Here is a 22,523-nt window from a genome sequence, read left to right on the forward strand (position 1 = left end):
GAAAGAAAGAAAGAAAGAAAGAAAGAAAGAAAGAAAGAAAGAAAGAAAGAAAGAAAGAAAGAAAGAAAGAAAGAAAGAAAGAAAGAAAGAAAGAAAGAAAATAAGGTGGTAAAGAAGCCCAAACTCTTCATTGCTACTTTGACTGAAGTCATTAATGCCATATTTTTTGCCATCCAGTTTGCTCATACATTTTCTCCTGACAGAGTTCCTTTCTGAGTAGTGGTTATTGCCTGAGACATGGTACGTGTTCATCATATTATTTGTTAAGTAAAGGAATGAATGAATGAATGAATGATAACTAAATAAAATGAATAAAGAATTGACTGACAAATTCTAGGAAACAAATGAAAGATCATGCTTGGTGCTTATAAGCCTGAGTGCCTGGATTTGAAATCCAGTTCTGTCCATTGTTAACTATAGCACTATGGTCAAGTTAATAAAACTCTCTATACTTCAGTTCCTTTTTGCTTATATAAAACAGGTTGTTGAGAGAAATAAATTCATTACAAAAAAGCACTTTTAAAAGTACATGGAACATAGCAAATGTCAAATAAATATTAGTTATCAAGATTATTATAAAGGTTTATTCAGTTAAATCAATACCAAGGTCATTGACAACTATGAAAGTAGACCAATGGGACTAAGGACAAGCTGTCTAAAGCCCAGAGAAGTGGGCACAATGTACTCTGAGGTTCAACCTCTGAAGCTTGCACATGTCACAGAAATTACTATCCTGTTGAGAATATAAATTGATCTTTTCCAAACACTTCTCACTCATGTTGGCTCCTTGCAGACATTAGAGGCCATGTTTTACAAGGGCAGACATGTGATTAGATATGAATATACTTCTCTTGAGAGCTCTCTTCTATTAATTTTCAGTATTTGACTATTATCCTGAAAGTTTGGTATAAAACAGTAAATAGAGATAAAGTAGTTTTATTAAGTACAATCCCAAATTTGTACTGCTTATGTGCTGCCTTAATTTTGCTTTAGTTTATCCTAGAACTCTATGGCTTGGGAAGGGCAGCTATGTTCTGGTGTTAGTCATTGCTCAGGGTTCCTGAAGCAGGTAGGCAGCTGGTAAATAAAAGAGCTGTAACCCTGTCGGTTGGGGGTGGGAGAAGGGATCCACTTACACATGTGACAGAACTCAGGTTATGAATTCCTGGGAAATCAGGGACTGTTTACACTGTCTACACTGGTTGAACAAGGGACCACAGGGAGACATAGAAATGTACATATCAATAAACCAGATAGTGAAGTTCCCTTTCTTATATACAAAGCCCACCTCCCTAGCAGTAGGGATGTAACACTCTCTCAGGCTGGGCTAATAGGTTATATTAGAAAAATAACAATCTGTGTCTTGTATCTGTGAAAACTAGTGAAAATTCAGATTTTCTTTAAAATGTCAACAAAGCAGATACAATTGTACGTGTACTTTTGAAATCTCCCACCACAAAATCTGCTCTCCCTTCTTTTCCATTTCTGCCAGTGATCACTGTTATGAACTGAATGTGGCCATTCCCTCAAATTCATGGCTAACGTTCTAACCCCCAATATGCCTATACTTGCAGAGTCTTTTTTCTTTTTAAGATTTTATTTATTTATTTGACAGAGAGAGACACGGTGAGACAGGGAACACAAGCGGGGGAGTGGGAGAGGGAGAAGCAGGCTTCCCACCAAGCAGGGAGCCTGATGCGGGGCTCAATTCCAGGACCCTGGGACAATAACCTGAGCCGAAGGCAGACGCTTAACAACTGAGCCACCCACGCACGCCTTGCAGAGTTTTTAGGAGGTAATTAAAGTTATTAATTAAATGAGTTAAGGGTGAAGCCCTAATCTAATAGGACTGGTGGCCTCATAGGAAGAGAAAGATCTCTGTCTCAGCCCAAGCACAGGGGAAAGGCCATGTGAGGACACAACAAGAAGATGGTTGCGAGCCAGGAAGAGAGATCTCACCAGGAACTGAATGGGCCAGAACCTTGACCTTGGACTTCAGCCTCCAGAACTCTGAGAAAATAAATTTTTTGTTGTGTAAACCACCTAATCTATGGTATTTTGTTATGACAGCCTGAACTATGACAGTCATACACTGGGAAACAAGAGCTTTATAAATACAAATGTAGTTTTGCATGAATCACGCTTACCATTAGCAGTCTGTCTCCTACTTGCAACCTTCCATCTTTTTGTGCAGCTCCTCCATCTATAATTTTAGTTACATAAATGCTGTTGTCTCCAGGAATGTGCTGGTTCCCCACACCTCCTGCAATACTGAAGCCCAAACCTATGGGAAAGAAAAAGAAAAGCTTTTTTTTTTTTTAAAGAAAATGTCATTAGCCATATTTAAACAGTCTAAAAAAATTAATCCTTGATTTATTACAATGGTAATAAATAACAGTAAGGATTCTACTTCAATCGCTTTTGTTCTTTAAACATTTGAAGATTTGTTGATTAATGCTAATGAGGCAAAGCTCTTGAAGTCAAGCCCGTGTGGTCATTAGTTTTGTTCTATTTCAAGACTGTACACCTAACTGTTGCTCCCTAGCTAATTAGCAGATAATGGGTGACTGGCCAGAATAAGGATCAGGCAAAAGGATGTGGAAGAATCCTCGGTGAGGCAGACAAAGCACAAGTATAGTCCTGCTCAAGTGGAGTTGATGAGCTCATCTTTGTTGTTCTTCTAGCACAGAGAAGTATTGCCAATCATTTGGGTAGAGACCTAGACACTTTTGACATTTCAGGATTAAAAGTACAGCTGTTAGAAAATTCCAGAAATTCTCAGACAGGAGCCACGAGGAAGATACATGAGATATTTATATAATAATTTGAGAGAAGATAAGGCAAAAAGAAGCTAGATGCTTATCCTTCTTCTTTTCTTTTCTGGCCACCTTGTCATATTTTCATACTCCTTGGCACTTATTAACTGCTAGTAAGGCTGGTAATACACAAGAAATGAATCATCCCTGTACACAGTCTAAAGACACAGAAATAGATTCTATATTTTACCTTTATTATTTTTATAACAAGTCATGGAATATCAAATCATTTTAAACATGGCAATTTTCTATCTTGAGAGATAAATTTATACTGTACTATAGCTTACAAAACTTTTATTTATATTAAACTATGGAATGGTAAGAATAATTAAAAACCATATGGGGCCACTTTCAAAGAATGAGTGTAAAAAATAAAAAAATTTTTTTAAAAAATTTTTATTTTTAAAAAATAAAAAAATTTTACACTTTAAAGTGTAAAAAATAAAAAAAAATCTTTCCAGAATATGATTGAATACACATTCAGTATAATACTTATAGGCTATATATTCATTGCATTTCAAAATTATAATTACCATGCAAATTACTCAGAAAAATAAATATAAATCAAAGAATTTGTACTAAAGGCAGAGGAAATTTCTATGACTTACTTGGCTTAAGAAATGTTTTTTAAACAAACCGTACACTAAGTTATGTAGTATTTTTTTTTTAAAACCACATACCTGTTTTATGATAAAATCATTAAAATTTTTGGCACTTTATATGACAATGAAAACACTTAAAAAACTCCACTTCACTATGCTTTTATTGATTAAATATTGAATAGGGCTCTTAATGGCATAAGTGATTAGATACTGGAAAAATAATGGCATAGTAAATTATAAAGTTACACCTCTGAAATTACATTTGAAATAATTTTTTAAATTAACTATAATAGTTGTTAAAATAAATGGAAAATGGATTTAAATTGATAGGACAGTTAAAATAATTGTTATTTAATATCCTACTAAAGTGGATAATTATTCTTTATTGATGCTTTGACATGCCATAGATTTATAAATGTATTTGTTTGCCTCAGATTTAAAGAATTTGTTTATCGAGCAAAAGGTGACTAAGAGTAAATAAAATGCTTCCCAATTGGCTTTTCCTTTGAAATTTATAATGCGTGTCAGCTCATGTTTTTCAAAACTGTTATTTTACATGTATATATGATTATAGGGGAATTAAAAAAATACATTTACAAAAGTTTCATACCCACATGCTAGGATCAATCTGCATTTATAATGGTATAGAAGTCATTCCAAACTGTGGAAAGAAAAGGTTAAAACAAATCCAGGGACTCTGATTTACATCCACTGTAATAATAGTAAATGCCATAGACTCACTGAGTTACAGAAGAGATAAGAAACAAATTACTGCTGTAAATAAGGTTAAGTCCTACAAAGGGAATAACTATGTAGTTGACATTTGAAGTTGAAGATTGTACCAAGACAATGGAATCACTATACTGTAGACATAAATATATCAGCTAAAAAGGAAATAATTTTTTCCCCTGAGATTAGGTTTAAATACTTCTTTTTAACTAGTGACTCTGCTCAAGGTGAAACAAGCTGTTTTTAGAAAGAACACTCTGAGGTTACAGAATTGAAAATTGTCCCTGATTTCGCTTACTTTGAAGGAACATGGATACACTGAAAAATAATCAGCATTTAATCAACACTCAGCCATATTGCAGATGTTTAATTTGACATAAGTAAATATGTAGCTTATGTCTACAGCCAGAACACAAATTTATTTACAGGTGGGAGTATCCATCTGTGTTGTAAGACTAAATCTGTCCTCATTCATTCATTTACCAATTCACTCATGTATCCATCTATTCAACAAACATCTCTTGAGTACCTATGATGAATCATATAAGCAGTTGCTGTCAACTGCGGTCAGTATAATGTAAAAGAAGGGATTGGCCAACACTACAGAAATATGAGTGAGTGTGGCTGAACCCGGCTGATGCAATGTTCTAAGTCCAGATAGTGCCACTGATTTTTGGAGACTACTCAATGAAGACAAATGTGGGCCAGGACCGCGGGACAATCCAAAATTATCAGTTTGGAGGCACCAGGGATTCCTTGCATATACTTTGTTAAAGCAGGGGCAGGCTGCCTACATTATAGGACCACTCTATCCCCTTATTAGGTAATATTCCCTGTCTTCATTCCATTCGAGACACAGTTGCAGTCTTGATACTTCAAGAACACAGTGGACATACTCCCACCTTAGGGCATTTGATCTACCTGTTTCCTCTACCTGGAATATACGTCCTTCAGGTTTTTGTTCAAATCTTAATTTCTCTAAGAGCCTGAATCTGACTTCCTATTTAGTACTGTCTCCTAACCATACACCCCACTTCCTTATCCTGATCTACTTTTCATTTTACCTTAGCACTTATCACCTTGTAACACATAAGTCACTCATGTATTTTATTTTTTTTATTGTCTGTCTTCTTGAAGAAAATAGGAAGTCCACGACACCAGGGATTTCTGTCATTTTATGCTGCGCAATAGAATAAGGCCAGTTATATAGTGACCTCCTAATTATTAAAAGGACGAATGAACAATGAATGAACAAATGAATATAAAAGAATGAAGAAAGTCACAAATATCTGAGAAAGCCTCTTCTTAAAGAGGAAGCTTGCAGCTTTAATGAATGAGGGACAGCTGAAAAAGTGAGCACTGTTAGTTGGAGGGGCTAACTGGATTTGGTTTTTACTTGCCTCAGGTTAACTCTGATCTCTGTCCTCAGTCCGCACAGAGTTTATGCCAACCACTGGGCAGGCAATGGGCAACAGCAGACTCAGCTTCACACCCTGATTCTTCCATCTACTAACTGTGTCAAATGGAGCCGTAATCGTCTCATCTGTGATAAGGGAATAAGTATATCCATGTTCTATAGGAATTAGCACATACCAGATGCTGAAATTCTCTGCCCTCAACAAGGTCTCAAGCTGTCCTGAGAAACCGATACCTAAACTCCTTGACATGATTTAACCGGCTAGAATGAGTTCTGTAATGGTACTAGTGTTATGTGAGCCCAGAGGGGAGCGTGACTTACTCAGTGGAGGAGAAGAATCAACGAAAGGTTTAGCGTTTGGGCTGAGTCTTGAAGGTTAAGCTAGACTCGATAACAGAGAACGCACCTTTCAAACCAACACATCCTCTGGATTCCAGGTGACTTAATGACGGAAGAGTCAGCTGCCCTGACTTACATTACACAATGCTCATAAAATCCCAGTTTTATCGGGCTGGAAATTCAGACAGAAATGCCTGGCAAACACTCAAAACATGTACTTATGATAAGCTAGAATGGTCCCTAATAGGATAAATACAATGAGTCTGATGAAGATTTGAAAGTAAGAAGCCTTACAAATAGCAAAAATACTGCTTTTATGGAAGTGACCGATTTAGAGAAATGATCATCATTTTGAAGTGTCTATGAATAAGAAATGGTCCCATCAGGCTCTCCGCCCCCTCCCCCCGGAAACTGAGCTCGGCTGGGAGTCTGTTTATCCCTCTCCCTCTGCCCCTCCTCCCCTTGTGCTCTCTTGCCTCACCCTCACTCTCTTGCTCTCTCTCAAATAAATAAATCTTAAAAAAAAAAAAAGAAAAAGAAAAAAAAATGGCCCGGGGCGGGGGTGGGTGGGGGAAGAAATGGCTCTGGACCATCAGGTGATGGCAGACTAATCAACTATAAAACAGTGAAAAGAGTTGGTGGGTCTCAGCAAAAACATGGACCCTAACACTATCTACTGTGGAATGTTTGGCTATTAAGAATAGTCCTAAACATGTCTATGCATGTACCAGCAATAAACAAAGCTGACACAGAAAAATATAAATACTAAAATCACAAAGGGGAGTAAAATCAGCAGATATTTCAGTATCCTAGTAAAGAAAAAAAAACAGGTGAAATTTAAACACCTAATTCTTGAAGCAATTAACAACTTCTGTGTTGACAAACATGTGATGTGCAAACAGAATTTCAGGATTACATCTATTGCATAAAGCTGGGTTCCTCTTTCCATATTTCTTGCATATCCCCAAATTTAAATTTCTCAGGTTGAGACAGGACATGCAGGCAGGCATAGGGAAAGGAATGTCTGAGCCTTGTTAAAACCTTTAACTTAAGCTTTTCCCACACAAAACCTTTTCTTCATCCTATAAAATAGAACAGGAGGAGGAACAGATCACAGTTCACCCTTTTCGCTTGTTGTCTGCCTACACTGAGGAGCAGGTGTTACTGAGAGGTGGGGAACTAAAAGCAAAAATCTTGGCAGCATAGATTGATATTGTGCTTGAGAAGCTCAGAATAAAAACTCAAATGCTTAAAAGAATCGTATGATTACAATGTTCCCATATATTCTTTGTGGGTATAAAGAATGAAGCCCCATGATGTCTTATAACCATTCAATAACTTGGTTCAATTTCATTTTGTGTGACTTTACTAGAACACTCTTGGGGCCTCTCCAAACAATTCACTATTATTAAGCAGGCCGCTTCTATCAGTTGATCTAGGATCCGCTAGGTAAGGTGTTTACTACTTTACAGAAAACACTAGTGGCATTCTGTACATTTTGACTACATGTTTTTATTAAAGGAACCAGAATCCATTCTACCCCCTGGCTGGCCCTGTTTTAGAAAGCACTCACCCATGTGGGCAATTTAACTTCAGGTACATGCATTTTGGTTAAAAAAAAAAACCACACACACACAAAACTTTACCTGTGAGTCTGGCCCACACAGATAGCTGTTTGACATCTCTTCCCCTCCAGAGAGAAAACTTTGCTTAAAAAACACCAGAAATGCACCTTCCAATTTGGAAGATTAATTAATCTCACGGGGCACTGTTGGTATGGTTAATTAAAAGCCAAAGCTTTATTTACTTACTCTCTGGATTCTCTCTGGGACCAAAAGACAAAGTTTGGGGTTGAAAAAAGCAGTTCTTTTTTTAAAATTCCCATGGCACTGGGGGGTGCCTGGGTGGCTCGGTCAGTCAGGTATCCAATTCTTGTTCCAGCTCAGGTCATATCTCAGGGTCATGAGTTTGAGCCCTGTGGCAGGCTCTGCTCAGCATGGAGTCTGCTGGAGATTCCCTCTCCCTCTTCCCCCCCACCCCCACTCAGGCATGCATGCGTGCTCTCTAAATGAATAAATAAAATCTTAAAAACAAAATTCCCACAGCACTAGCTCAGCATGCTCAATCTTGCTTAAAAAATCTCTCACAGGGGCGCCTGGGTGATGCAGTTGTTTGAGTGACTGACTCGGTTTCCGTTCTTATCCTGGTCTGGGTGTGGTGGGTGGGATTGAGCCCCGAGTTGGGCTCTGTGCTCCACACAGAGCCTGCTTGGGACTCTCTCTCAGCTCCTCCTCCTGCTCTCTCTCTCTCAAATAAATAAATAAATGTTTAAGAAAAGAAAGAAAAAAAGAATGTCCCACAGATCACCCAATTAACACAGTCAATGCTCCAAACTTTTTCTCAGTGTACCTCATATTACCCATTCATTCTTTTAACACGTCACTTTAATGACTATTTTATCATGAAAAGCCCCATTTCTTATAGCTTTCCTTGTTCATTTTTTTCTAAACCTAAACTTTCCCTTCCACTATAGAACTTTCTCATTATTCCTTTTCTTCCCCCTCTACAATACTCAACCTTTTACCTTCAAGGCTTTTCTTCTCTGGCTTTGACCATGCCTCTGTCCTATCCTGAAAATTTCTTCTCTTGAACTTGCCCCAGCCTTCTCTCTGTTAAGAGCTGAAGCTTTTAAACAGTTAGCTATGGTTAATGTTAACCTTAAAAGTAAGACTGCCAGTTATTTTATCAGCAAAAAATGAGCTTATTTGGCAATAGAAGAAAACTGCAATTTGGAATAAGCAAGCTATAGTAAAATTATAGGCAATACCGGACAGCAAAGGAGAGAATCACTCTTTAACTTTTTTTTATTATGTTGTATTAATCACCATATATTACATCATTAATTTTTGATGTAGTATTCCATGATTCATTGTTTGCGTATAACACCCAATGCTCCATGCAGTACATGCCCTCTTTAATACCCATCACCAGGCTAACCCATCACCCCATCCCCCTCCCCTCTAGAACCCTCAGTTTGTTTCTCAGAGTCCATAGTCTCTCCTGGTTCATCTCCCCCTCTGATTCCCCCTCTTCATTCTTCCCTTCCTGCTATCTTCTTCTTCTTCTTCTTCTTCTTCTTCTTCTTCTTCTTCTTCTTCTTCTTCTTCTTTTCTTCTTTTTTAACATATAATGTATTATTTGTTTCAGAGAAGCACTCTTTTATGGAGCAAACGAGAAAGTTGGAAGGGCTGTTACAAACAAAAATCTACTGCAGTATACTGGGAGTATAGTGGCTTTTCACTGGCTGAGTTGAGAGTCTCTCATAGGCTGGGCTATTGCCAGGGGGAAGAGGAAAACGTTTATTACTTCTGCTGGAGTGGTAAAGTAGTAGCTAAAGTCCTAAGGACTTGCAAGTTACGTCTTTCCTATTGGGTCTGCAATTGACCATAAGTGATAGGGCATGAGAACTCCCCCTTCTGTCCTCCCGACTCCAAGCATACTCCATAGTGGTTTTCCTTTATTAAATTTCACATTACTAACTCTGTTTTCTCATCACATACACCTTTCTCAATCTACCCATCTTGCTCCATATACCACAAGTGACTCACATGGCATCTGCTGAGTTGAATTATGTCCCATCAAAACATTTGCTAAGCTCCTAAGCCCTGATGACTTTGAATGTGACTTTATTTGGAAACAGGGTCTTTGCAGATTTAATCAATTTAAGATGAGGTTATACTGAATATACCTTTTTAGTAAGAAGAGAAAATTTAGATACAGAAACACAGGTATGGAGGGAATAGTGCAGGTGACAATAAAGGCAGAGGTTGTGGTGATGCATCTAGAAACCAAAAAATGCCAAGGACTGTCAGCAACCACCAAAAGTCAAAAGAGAGAAATGGAACAAACTCTCAGAATTCTCCAAAAGGGACAAATCTTGCTGACACCTTGATCTCAGACTTCCAGGCTCCAGAACTTTAAGAGAATAAATTTCTGTTGTTTCAAGCTACCCAGTTTGTGGTCATTTGTTATAACAGCTACAGTAAACTAATACAGCATCAAATCTTTATGGTCTGAGTGGTTGCCTGCAATATCCAACTCTCTTTCTTTCTAATGGAAATCATATGTATGTATGTATGTATGTATGTATGTATGTCATCCTCTTCTACAATGAAAATGAGTAAGGTAACTATGAACCAGTTCCCGCAGGCAAAGAGCCCAGCCAATTATCCAGAATTTTCCTCCAAAAGGCCTGCAAAATTCTGATGGACTTTTGCTCTTTCTGAATTACATAGAACATTACTTATTGCTTTTTCATTTCTACACTCACATTAGACTGCCCTGTTTCTTCTCTATTTCTCTTGCTACTTCTCTTGCTTTATTTATCTTCATTTGATTGCTCTAAAACAGTGATTCTTTTTTTTTTTACTTTTCAGGAAATGTTTTATTCTTTTCATTTTTTTATTATGTTATGTTAATCACCATACATTACATCACTAGTTTTTGATGTAGTGTTCCATGATTCATTGTTTGCGCATAACACCCAGTGCTCCATGTAGAATGTGCCCTCTTTAATACCCATCACCAGGCTAACCCATTCCCCCAACCCCTCCCTTCTAGAACCCTCAGTTTGTTTCTCAGAGTCCATAGTCTCTCATGTAAAACAGTGATTCTCAGAATGTGATCCTCACACCAGTGGTATTAGCATCATGTGGGAGCTTGCTGGATTTGCAAAATTTGGGGCCCACGTCAGATATCCTAAACCAGAAAGCCCAGGGATGCATGCTAAATTTGATGATCATTTCCCTAGAATAATAGTTATTCTCCAAAGCATACTCCATAGAATCTTATTCTGTCTATAATCTCTTTCTTGTGGAGAATGCATTTCATGTTTCAATTACCACTGCTAGGTTGATAAATATCCACAATCGTGTACCTCCATCACTCTCTGGACCTGATTTGTCACCTAAACTCATAAGCTTGAAAGAATGCACTCATAACCTCCCTTCAAAACTGGCCTCCTTTCCTATCTTATGTGTTTTCTAATTAGATAAATATTTCAGATTAAACCAGAAGCTCTTTAATGTTTGGCATCACACTTATTCACCACTAGACCCCAGGGACTCTTATGATATCTGGCAGAGAGTTATTGAACAATATTTTTTGTAATAAAGTATAATACAGTGGTTGTTATTATGTTTTATCAGAAGCCTCTGTGAATATAAATATAAATGTAAATGTAAAAGTCCTCTCTCTATGGTTATTTAAGTAAATCAAATGTTTATCCAATCATGGGCTCCTTTATTATAGAAGGCTCATGACCACATTCCCTGATTCCAATCTTTCCCTGCCTGATTCTCCAATCTATTCTGCAAATATTTTCCAGGTTATTTTTTTTCCTAAAATTCTATGTTCATCATGTTGCTCTATTACTTGAAATTGTCCATCATTGGTTATTTTCTATTGGAATTCTATATACCCTTTTCTCACTATTTCTTACTTCTCTGCTACCAAGCTTCCCCCAGGCAAGCTGATCTTACTGTAGTGCTTTGTTTTGTTTTTATTTCTAAACCTGTTTTCCACATCTGAAATGCCTTTACCACCTTAATTTTCAAGAACACTCAAGTCTTTACCGGCTCAAACCCACTGCGGTAGTTCATTTCTAAGTTGAACTTCAGTAGAACCAATTATCTATATCAGCCTTTTCACTTCTATTTAAATAGAATGAGTTAACTCATTCAACAAATACTTACTGATTACTCATGTGCCAAGCACTAGCCTAAACATTGTGGTCATAGGAATGAATCAGAGATCTATGGTTCTTTTCTAGTGGAGGGTAGAACAAGAAAAGAGACAATGAAAACCCAGAGGTAAGTGTTGATAGATGAGGAACAAGGCTTATAGGCACACAGAGGTGGGTCACCTATCTTGGGCTGGGAAGGAGTGTCGGAGAAGGCTAACTGTAAGTCCTGAGACCTGGAAGATGAAAGTGACCCAGAATAAAAAAAAAAAAAAGAAGTCGGGGGGAAAATATCTCTGCAGAGGGTGACATGCATCCAAGGACCCAGAGTTGAAAGAAAACATGGCTTATTTAAGAAACTGAAAATAGTTCAGGTGAAAGCAACAAGTAGTCTTAGGCAAAATACAAGCTCTGAGGAGAAACGGTGACTTTTGTAATCACCAATATACACTAAGCCCCTGAACTGAACTTAATAAATAGTTTGGGATAAATGAATGACTGGAGACAGCAGGACACTTCTTCACTGAATTAGGAGGGAAGGAGAAAAGGATGATGTAGGTAAAGGTTAAGATTATAGGTTTAATGGCAAGGACACTAAAGGAGTTATCATCTTCAATTTACTCTGATAACAAGAAATTGTGGTTTATCAGCCAAGGAGGGAAGTAGTGAGGTTACAGATTTGAAGAAAGTACAGAAGTTTGAAATGGCTATTCTAGAAAATAGAAGGAACAATTGATTGGAGAAATGCAGAAAAGTTGCAAGGAACTGTTGATTGTCTAGTTAGGGTTTAGTCACTATGAATTAATGATTGCACTATTTTAACACATATATTTCCTTTAGCAATTCTTAGCAGTCTGGGTATAAGCGCAGAAAGTGTAAGCAGTTAGATTAAATAACTTTACAAAATAATCTTTTTTGTGCATTGATCTTCTCTCTTTGACTAAATTATATGATCCTAGAAAGCAGGAGTTACGTAAAACAGACCATGTTGCACATAGTGCTGGCATATAGTAATTTCTCAATAAATAGTTTAATGATTGAATTGTACAAAGACCAAACAGTCACATGGCATAGGTATACTTTAAATGTAAAGCATCCCATATTAACAGGGATGTGTACACTTTAGCTGACTGCTTTAGCTCAAGAAAAAAAAGGCACCAGAATAATTCATACTGAACATTTTTAGTGTGCTAACAACTGTGTTGTATGCTAAAGAATTAATGGAGAGTACATCAGTGTCTATTGTGTTTAAAGGAACAATGAAAAAATAAAAATGAGAGACATGTTTACTCTTTATTAACTCCAAGAATGATCAGCACTAACTTGCTTTCATCCTTACAAATGAAATAACCTCCTCCAATCACAGTTGACTGCTCATGGGATGGTATGACAGAATGTAATTAGATGCTTTCTTACTGGTTTACAGTCTGTTTTATTGTACTTGAAATGGAATATCCTCATGCTCCCAGCACTGAAATATAACCTAAGTGAGAGGCCTATCAACTACATCTGTCTGTGTGGTTTTCGCAGGTTAATTCTAGCTGCTGCTGCAAACCAAGGTCATTAACATTGACCTCTGCATAAGAGTCACCAAAATAACAGATTATTTAAGAGATATGAAAATTATCTCACATGTTGAAGTTTGATGGGAATGTCCCAGCCGGCAGGGTTGTTGCTGGGGAAAGCCAACTGAAAAGCCTGAAGGGTAACTGGATGGATCTTACTATATTTCCATCTGTGAAGTCTCTTATCCAGTAACACTTTCTCTGCAAAGTCCTTCCTAATCCCCACCTCTTTAAATTAAAGTAATCTCTCTCCATGGCCACATGTGATATTATCTTCTAATAACACATCACTTTCTACATTGGAGTACAGTTATTTATAGAAAGTTTTGATATTTATTTAAAGATCTTATTTATTTATTTGAGAGATAGAGACAGAGATAGTGACAGAGAGCAGGAGCAGGGAGGAGAGGGAGAAGCAGGCTCCCAGCTGAACGGGGAGCCCTATGTGGGCCTCAATCCCAGGACTCCGGGATCACGACCTGAGCCAAAGACAGACGCTTAACTGACTGAGACACCCAGGCGCCCTGGAAGTTTTGGTATTTATAACAGTTAATAGCTGGTGTAGCATGGACACTAACCAACCAGAAAAGGTATCTGCCATAAGCAAGTGCCGTGGTACTTACCACCTAACTCTCAGCTCTTCTGTAAAAAAGTTTCATTCCCCACCCCCATGTTGACAGTTATCATTTTGAAGGTAGAGAGAATAATAGTGCTTTTATTTATGTTTTCCAGGCATGTTATAAATGAAGTAGATACTCCAAAACCAATTTTTAAAATCAATTAGTGAATTAAATAAAGATCACTGAATCCTTTTTCCATAAGCATACTTTAATGAACGATGCAGGAAAGGGTTCAGGCTGGTAAAGTAAAGTGGTGAGTTATTTCATTCATTCACTAAAAAAAAACAAAAAACAAAACAAACAAACAAACAAAAACATTCAGTTCCAGCCTGTTTGAGTTTTCTAGGGCTGCTGGAACAAAGTGCCACAAACTGCATGACTTAACAGAAATTTATTGTCTGACAATTCTGCAAGCCAGAAGTGCAGATCAAGGCATCAGCAAGGATAATTCCTTTTGAGGGCTGTGGAGGAAAATCTGCTTCCTGCCTCTTTCCTAGGTTCTGGTGGTTTGCTGGCAATCTTTGGCATTCCTTTGCTTGTGGATATATCCCCTAATATCTGCCTTCTTCTTCACATGATGCTTCCCCTGTGTGTATGTCTCTGTGTCCAATTTTCCTCTTTTTATATCAGTCATATTGGATTGGGGCCCATCATAATGATCTCATTCTAATTTGATCATCAGCAAAAACCTGATTTTCAGTTAAGGCACATTCCCAGGTACTGGCAGTTAAGACTTGAAAATCTTGAGGGCGCGGAGCAAGATGGTGGAGGAGTAGGAGACCTAGATTTCATCTGGCCTCAGGAATTCAGCTGAATAGGGATCAAACCATTCTGAACACCTACGAACTCAACAGGAGACCGAAGAGGAGAGTAGCAACAACTCTCTGAACAGAGAAGCGACCACTTACTGGAAGGTAGGACGTGCGGAGAAGTGAATCCGAGGAGGTGATATTCGGGAGGATAGACGGCGGGGGAGGGGCCTCCGCCGGCCGCTTCTGGCAAGTCATAGAATCGCGGAGCACAAAATCGGACCTTTTAGAAGTTGGCTCCACTGAGGGACGTGGCTGCAGTGGCTAAGCGGGGGGTGGAATCCTCCTGGGACAGTGTGGTCTCAGGACCCTTGGGGTCACAGAAAGACCGGGGGTGCCTGAGTGCGGCAGAGCTGCCAGGTATCGGAGCGGGGAAGCCGGCTGCAGAGACAGAGCTGAGGTGCGGGCTCTCAGCTCGGGGTGGCCATAAACTGTGATCCGCAGCCCGGTCGGGCCACTGCTCCTCCAGCAGGGACCCAACAAGTGGCAGAGCCGGGGAGACTCCCCTTCCTCCCCAGGTAGGAGCCGTGCGGGAGTGCACCGCAGGGATCTGCTGGGTTTGGAGACTCCACACATCAAAATATACCCTAAATGACTAGTGTATGGCTTTGTTCTAGTCTCCTGCCTGATCACATTCTCTCCCTTTCTTCTTTTTTTTTTTTAAATGTTCTTTCTTTTTTCAAACAACTTATCATCAATTCCTTTTATAAAACCTTTTATAATTTTCATCTTTACAGTCATCTTCCATCCCTTCATTGTATCAACCCTTATTTTGTACATATATGTCTTTCTTCCTTTAAAATTTTAAGAGGCACTTTTTTCTAACAGACCAAAATACGCCCAAAATCTAGTGTGTGGCAGTGATCTATGCACTAGCCTGACCATATTTGAACATATTCTGCTTTTTTTGTATTGTTCTGTTTTTGTTTTTATCTTTTTTTTTCTTTTTTTTCCTCTTTCTTTTTTCTTTCTTTCCCTTTCTTTTCCCCTGGTTTCAGGTCTTTTCTGATTTGTATACAGTATATTTGCTGGGGACATTGTTAACCTGTTAGCATTTTGTTCCCTCATTCATCTATTCTCCTCTGGACAAAATGACAAGACGAAAGAAATCACCTCAGAAAAAGAACAAGAGGTAGTACCGTCAGCCAGGGACCTACTGAATACGGACATTAGTACGATGTCGGACATAGAGTTCAGAATCATGACTTTAAAGATACTAGCTGGGCTTGAAAAAAGCGTGGAAGTTATTAGAGAAACCCTTTCTGGAGAAATAAAAGAACTAAAATCTAACCAAGTCGAAATCAAAAAGGCTATTGATGAGGTGCAATCAAAAATGGGGGTACTAACTGCTAGGATAAATGAGGCAGAAGAGAGAATCAGTGATATAGAAGACCAAATGATGGACAATAAAGAGGCTGAGAAAAAGAGAGATAAACAACTACAGGATCACGAGTGCAGAATTCGAGAGATAAGTGATACGATAAGATGAAACAACATTAGAATAATTGGGATCCCAGAGGAAGAAGAAAGAGAGAGAGGGGCAGAAGGTATATTGGAGCAAATAATAGCAGAGAACTTCCCTAATGTGAGGAAGGAAACAGGCATCAAAATCCAGGAGGCACAGAGAACCCCTCTCAAAATCAATAATAATAGGTCAACACCCCGACATCTAATAGTAAAACTTACGAGTCACAGAGACAAAGAGAAAATCCTGAAAGCAGCTCGGGAGAAGAGATATGTAATCTACAATGGTAGAAATATTAGATTGGCAACAGACCTATGCACAGAGACCTGGCAGGCCAGAAAGGACTGGCAAGATATCTTCAGAGCACTAAACGAGAAAAATATGCAGCCAAGAATACTATATCCAGCTAGGCTGTCATTGAAAATAGAAGGAGAGATAAAAAGCTTCCAGAACAAACAAAAACTAAAGGAATTTGCAAACACGAAACCAGCCCTCCAAGAAATATTGAGAGGGGTCCTCTAAGCAAAGAGAACCCAAAAGCAGCAAAGAGCAGAAACGAACACAGACAACAGTCAGTTAACAGTCACCTTACAGGTAATACAATGGCACTAAATTCATACCTTTCAATAGTTACCCTGAATGTAAATGGGCTAAATGCCCCAATCAAAAGACACAGGCTATCAGCTTGGATTAAAAAACAAGACCCATCAATATGCTGTCTGCAAGAGACTCATTTTAGACCCAAAGACACCCCCAGATTGAAAGTGAGGGGGTGGAAAACCATTTACCATGCTAATGGACACCAAAAGAAAGCTGGGGTGGCAATCCTTATATCAGACAAACTAGATTTTAAAACAAAGACTGTAATAAGAGATGAGGAAGGACACTATATCCTACTGAAAGGGTCTATCCCACAAGAAGATCTAACAATTGTAAATATCTATGCCCCTAACATGGGAGCAGCCAATTATATAAGGCAATTAATAACAAAAGTGAAGAAACACATTGACAACAATACAATAATAGTGGGGGACTTTAACACTCCCCTCACTGAAATGGACCGATCAACTAAGCAAAAGATCAACAAGGAAATAAAGACTTTAATTGACACACTGGACCAAATGGACCTCACAGACATATTCAGAACATTCCATCCCAAAGCAAAAGAATACACATTCTTCTCTAGTGCCCATGGAACATTCTCCAGAATAGATCACATCCTAGGTCACCAATCAGGTCTCAACCGGTACCAAAAGATTGGGATCATTCCCTGCATATTTTCAGACCACAATGCTTTGAAACTAGAACGCAATCACAAGAGGAAAGTCAGAAAGAATTCAAATACATGGAGGCTAAAGAGCATCCTACTAAAGAATGAATGGGTCAACCAGGAAATTAAAGAAGAATTTAAAAAAATCATGGAAACCAATGAAAATGAAAACACAACTGTTCAAAATCTTTGGGATACAGCAAAGGCAGTCCTGAGAGGAAAGTATATAGCAATACAAGCCTTTCTCAAGAAACAAGAAAGGTCTCAAATACACAACCTAACCCTACACCTAAAGGAGGTGGAGAAAGAACAGCAAATAAAGCCTAAACCCAGCAGGAGAAGAGAAATACTAAAGATCAGAGCGGAAATCAATGAACTAGAAACCAAAAGAACAGTAGAACAGATCAACGAAACTAGGAGCTGGTTCTTTGAAAGAATTAACAAGATTGATAAACCCCTGGCCAGACTTATCAAAAAGAAAAGAGCAATGACCCATGTCAACAAAATCATGAATGAAAGAGGAGAGATCACAACCAACACCAAAGAAATACAAACAATTATAAGAACATATTATGAGCAACTCTATGCCAGCAAATTAGATAACCTGGAAGAAATGGGTGCATTCCTAGAGATGTGTCAACTACCAAAACTGAACCAGGAAGAAATAGAAAACCTGAACAGACCTATAGCCACTAAGGAAATTGAAGCAGTCATCAAAAATCTCCCAAGAAACAAAAGCCCAGGGCCAGATGTCTTCCCAGGGGAATTCTATCAGACATTTAAAGAAGAATTAATACCTATTCTCCTGAAACTTTTCCAAAAAATAGAAATGGAAGGAAAACTTCCAAACTCATTTTATGAGGCCACCATTACCTTGATCCCAAAACCAGACAGACCCCATCAAAAAGGAGAATGACAGACCAATATCCTTGATGAACATGGATGCAAAAATTCTCACCAAAATACTAGCCAATAGGATCCAACAGTACATTAAAAGGATTATTCACCACGACCAAGTGGGATTTATCCCTGGGCTGCAAGGATGGTTCAACATCCGCAAATCAATCAATTTGATACAATACATTAACAAAAGAAAGAACAAGAATCATATGATCCTCTCAATAGATGCAGAAAAAGCATTTGACAAAGTACAGCATCCTTTCTTGATCAAAACTCCTCAGAGGATAGGGATAGAGGGTACATAGCTCAATATCATAAAAGCCATCTATGAAAAACCTAAAGCGAATATCATTCTCAATGGGGAAAAGCTGAGAACTTTTCCCCTAAGGTCAGGAACGCAGCAGGGATGTCCACTATCACCACTGCTATTCAACATAGTATTAGAAGTCCTAGCCACAGCAATCAGACAAAAAGAAATCAAAGGCATCCAAATCGGCAAAGAGGAAGTCAAACTCTCACTCTTTGCAGATGATATGATACGTTATGTGGAAAACCCAAAAGACTACACCCCAAAACTGCTAGAACTCATACAGGAATTCAGTAAAGTGGCAGGATATAAAATCAATGCACAGAAATCAGTGGCATTCCTATACACCAACAACAGGACAGAAGAGAGACAAATCAAGGAGTCGATCCCATTTACAATTGCACCCAAAACCATAAGATACCTAGGAATAAATTTCACCAAAGAGGCAAAGGATCTGTATTCAGAAAACTATAAAATACTCATGAAAGAAATTGAAGAAGACACATAGAAATGGAAAAATGTTCCATGCTCATGGATTGGGAGAACAAACATTGTGAAGATGTCAATGCTACCTAGAGCAATCTACACATTCAATGCAATCCCCATCAAGATACCATCCACTTTTTTCAAAGAAATGGAACAAATAATCCTAAAATTTGTATGGAACCAGAAGAGACCCCGAATAGCCAGAGGAATTTTGAAAAAGAAAAGCAAAGCTGGCGGCATCACAATTCCGGACTTCCAGCTCTATTACAAAGCCGTCATCATCAAGCAATATGGTACTGGCACAAAAACAGACACATGATCAATGGAACAGAATCGAGAGCCCAGAAATGGACCCTCAACGCTATGGTCAACTTATCTTTGACAAAGCAGGAAAGAATGTCCAATGGGAAAAAGACAGTCTCTTCAACAAATGGTGTTGGGAAAATTGGACACATGCAGAAGAATGAAACTGGACCATTTTGTTACACCATACACAAAAATAGACTAAAAATTGTTGAAAGACTTAAATGTGAGACAGGAGTCCATCCAAATCCCAAAGGAGAACACAGGTAGCAACCTCTTCGACCTCAGCCACAGCATCTTCTTCCTAGAAACATCGCCAAAGGCAAGGGAAGCAAGGGCAAAAATGAACTATTGGGATTTCATCAAGATAAAAAGCTTTTGCACAGCAAAAGAAACAGTCCATAAAACCAAAAGACAACTGACAGAATGGGAGAAGATATTTGCAAATGACATATCAGATAAAGGCTAGTATCCAAAATCTATAAAGAACTTATCAAATTCAACACCCAAAGAACAAATAATCCAATCAAGAAATGGGCAGAGGACATGAACAGACATTTTTCCAAAGAAGACATCCAAATGGCCAACAGATACATGCAAAAGTGCTCAACATCGCTCGGCATCAGGGAAATCCAAATCAAAACCTCCATGAGATACCACCTCACACCAGTCAGAATGGCTAAAATTACCCAGTCAGGAAACGACAGATGTTGGCAGGGATGCGGAGAAAGGGGAACCGTCCTACACTGTTGGTGGGAATGCAAGCTGGTGCAACCCCTCTGGAAAACAGTATGGAGGTTCCTCAAACAGTTGAAAATAGAGCTACCATACGATCCAGCAATTGCACTACTGTGTATTTACCCCAAAGATCCAAATGTAGGGATCCAAAGGGGTACGTGCACCCCAATGTTTATAGCAGCAATGTCCACAATAGCCAAACTGTAGAAAGAGCCAAGATGTCCATCGACAGATGAATGGATAAAGAAGAGGTGGTATATATACACAATGGAATATTATGCAGCCATCAAAAGGAATGAGATCTTGCCATTTGCAATGACATGGATGGAACTGGAGGGTGTTATGCTGAGTGAAATAAGTCAATCAGAGAAAGACATGTATCATATGACCTCACTGATATGAGGAATTCTTTTTTTTTTTCAAAGATTTTATTTATTTATTTGAGAGAGGGAGAATGAGAGATAGAGAGCACGAGAGGGAAGAGGGTCAGAGGGAGAAGCAGACTCCCTGCCGAGCAGGGAGCCCGATGTGGGACTCGATCCCGGGACTCCAGGATCATGACCTGAGCCGAAGGCAGTCGCTTAACCAACTGAGCCACCCAGGTGCCCCTGATATGAGGAATTCTTAATCTCAGGAAACAAACTGAGGGTTGCTGGAGTGGTGGGGGGGTGGGAGGGATGGGGTGGCTGGGTGATAGACATTGGGGAGGGTATGTGCTATGGTGAGTGCTGTGAATTGTGCAAGACTGTTGAATCACAGATCTGTACTTCTGAAACAAATAATGCAACATATGTTAAGAAAAAAGAAAAAGAAGAAGATAGCAGGAGGGGAAGAATGAAGGGGAGTAAGTCAGAGGGGGAAATGAACCATGAGAGACTATGGACTCTGAAAAACAGACTGAGGGTTCTAGAGGGGAGGGGAGTGGGGGGATGGGTTAGCCTGGTGATGGGTATTCAAGAGGGCACATTCTGCATGGAGCACTGGGTGTTATGCACAATGAATCATGGAACACTACATCAAAAACTAATGATGTAATATATGGTGATTAACATAACAATAAAAAAAAGACTTGAAAATCTTTTGAGGGGACCCAATTCAACTCACAGCACTGGCCCTGGGAAAGATAACTATGAAGAGGCACACTTCCCGTCCTCAAGGAGCTCACAGACCAGGGTGGAAGGAAAGACAGAGTAAACAGAGCATAAACCATTGCTTTAGAGGAACGGCATATAGTCAAGTCATGGAAATCTTTTTGGAGACAGTGGTAGCTGAGCTGAGTCCTGTTAAATGGCTGGAAGAAGAGAGACAGCGAGAGGAATTCTAAGCAGAGGGAGGGAGTAGCTTATAGAAAAGTACATGCAGCTTTGATCTTTACAGTCAAAGAAGCAAATGGGTTAGGAGAACATACTGAGAAGAGACCCTGGTGAAAGAGAGGCTCATAAAGGCGCAGAGATGCTGTGTTAAGAAGTCTGGACCCTGGGGGAGTCTGCGCGGCTGAACTGGTTTAAATGTCGGACTCTTGATTTTGGCTCAGATCACGATCTCATGGGGTCCCAAGATTGAGCCCCGCATCAGTCTCCATGCTCAGTGGGGGGGGGTCTGCTTGAGATTCTCTCCCTCTGCCCCTCCCCCAGCTCTCTCTCTCTCTCTCCCCATCTTTTTCTCTCTCAAAAAAGAAAAAAAAAGTCTGGACACTGTATTAGCAGTAATGGAAAGCCTTTGAGGAGTTTTAATTCCTGAATGACATGAACAGGTTTGATCTCTCCTAAATTTTCCTCAATAGTTGTGGCTATTGTTTGAAAATACATTCAACTGTATTCTGTGTGGTTGGGAGGATGTTCTATTTTCTATTTTTTATGATAAAGTGTAATTTGTTTCCTTCCCAGATTTTGGTCTTTTTTTCTTCACTGTATTCATTTATCTCTCATTAAAACGTATTTTGGGGAAACTTTTTTTCCCTCAATCCTATGTTAATACTCTAGTTTGAAACATATTTTTTTACCAGTAGTGTTTTTTTGTCCCAAAAAATGTCATTTTTTAAATTATGTTATGTTAATCACCATACATTACATCATTAGTTTTGCTTTTTTCTGGTTCCCTCTCCCCATTCCCTGTTTGTCACAACCTATTCATAAAACCAAACTTTGAAATATAAAATATAACATTAACAGGCATTTGTTGTCTGCTAAGAATCTAAAGAGCTAACACTAAATTCATTTATAAGCATATTAAAATTCACCAAAGATTTCAAATGGGCATTTTCAGCAGATATCTGACTTCACTATTTCATTTGATCATTCTTATAGGGCTCTTTGTAAAGGGATAATTGGAAAATCTAGATTCAGCTTGGGTCTTAGGAAAGAGTGAGAGTTATGTAATTGAAATAATTACACAAGTACCTCTTTTTGCAAGGACAT

General features: G+C 38.7%; 1 protein-coding gene across 22 annotated transcripts in view; it reads right to left on the reverse strand.

The window, feature by feature from the left end:
- Positions 1 to 22,523, reverse strand: part of DLG2 (discs large MAGUK scaffold protein 2) — a 2,181,535-nt gene that overhangs the window by 485,971 nt on the left and 1,673,041 nt on the right. For all 22 annotated transcript variants that reach the window (XR_012374525.1, XM_073879808.1, XM_073879828.1 and 19 more), the window contains one exon: positions 2,148 to 2,284. Coding sequence is in view for 21 of the 22 variants with exons in the window: in XM_073879808.1 (XP_073735909.1) it covers positions 2,148 to 2,284 (137 nt within the window). In the remaining variant the exon portion in view is untranslated. The remainder of the gene's footprint in view (positions 1 to 2,147; positions 2,285 to 22,523) is intronic.

Source organism: Callorhinus ursinus, unplaced genomic scaffold (assembly GCF_003265705.2).
Source record: "Callorhinus ursinus isolate GAN/ISIS: 27379988/994484 unplaced genomic scaffold, GSC_fseal_2.0 scaffold35, whole genome shotgun sequence".
In the NCBI taxonomy this organism is placed as follows: domain Eukaryota; kingdom Metazoa; phylum Chordata; class Mammalia; order Carnivora; family Otariidae; genus Callorhinus; species Callorhinus ursinus.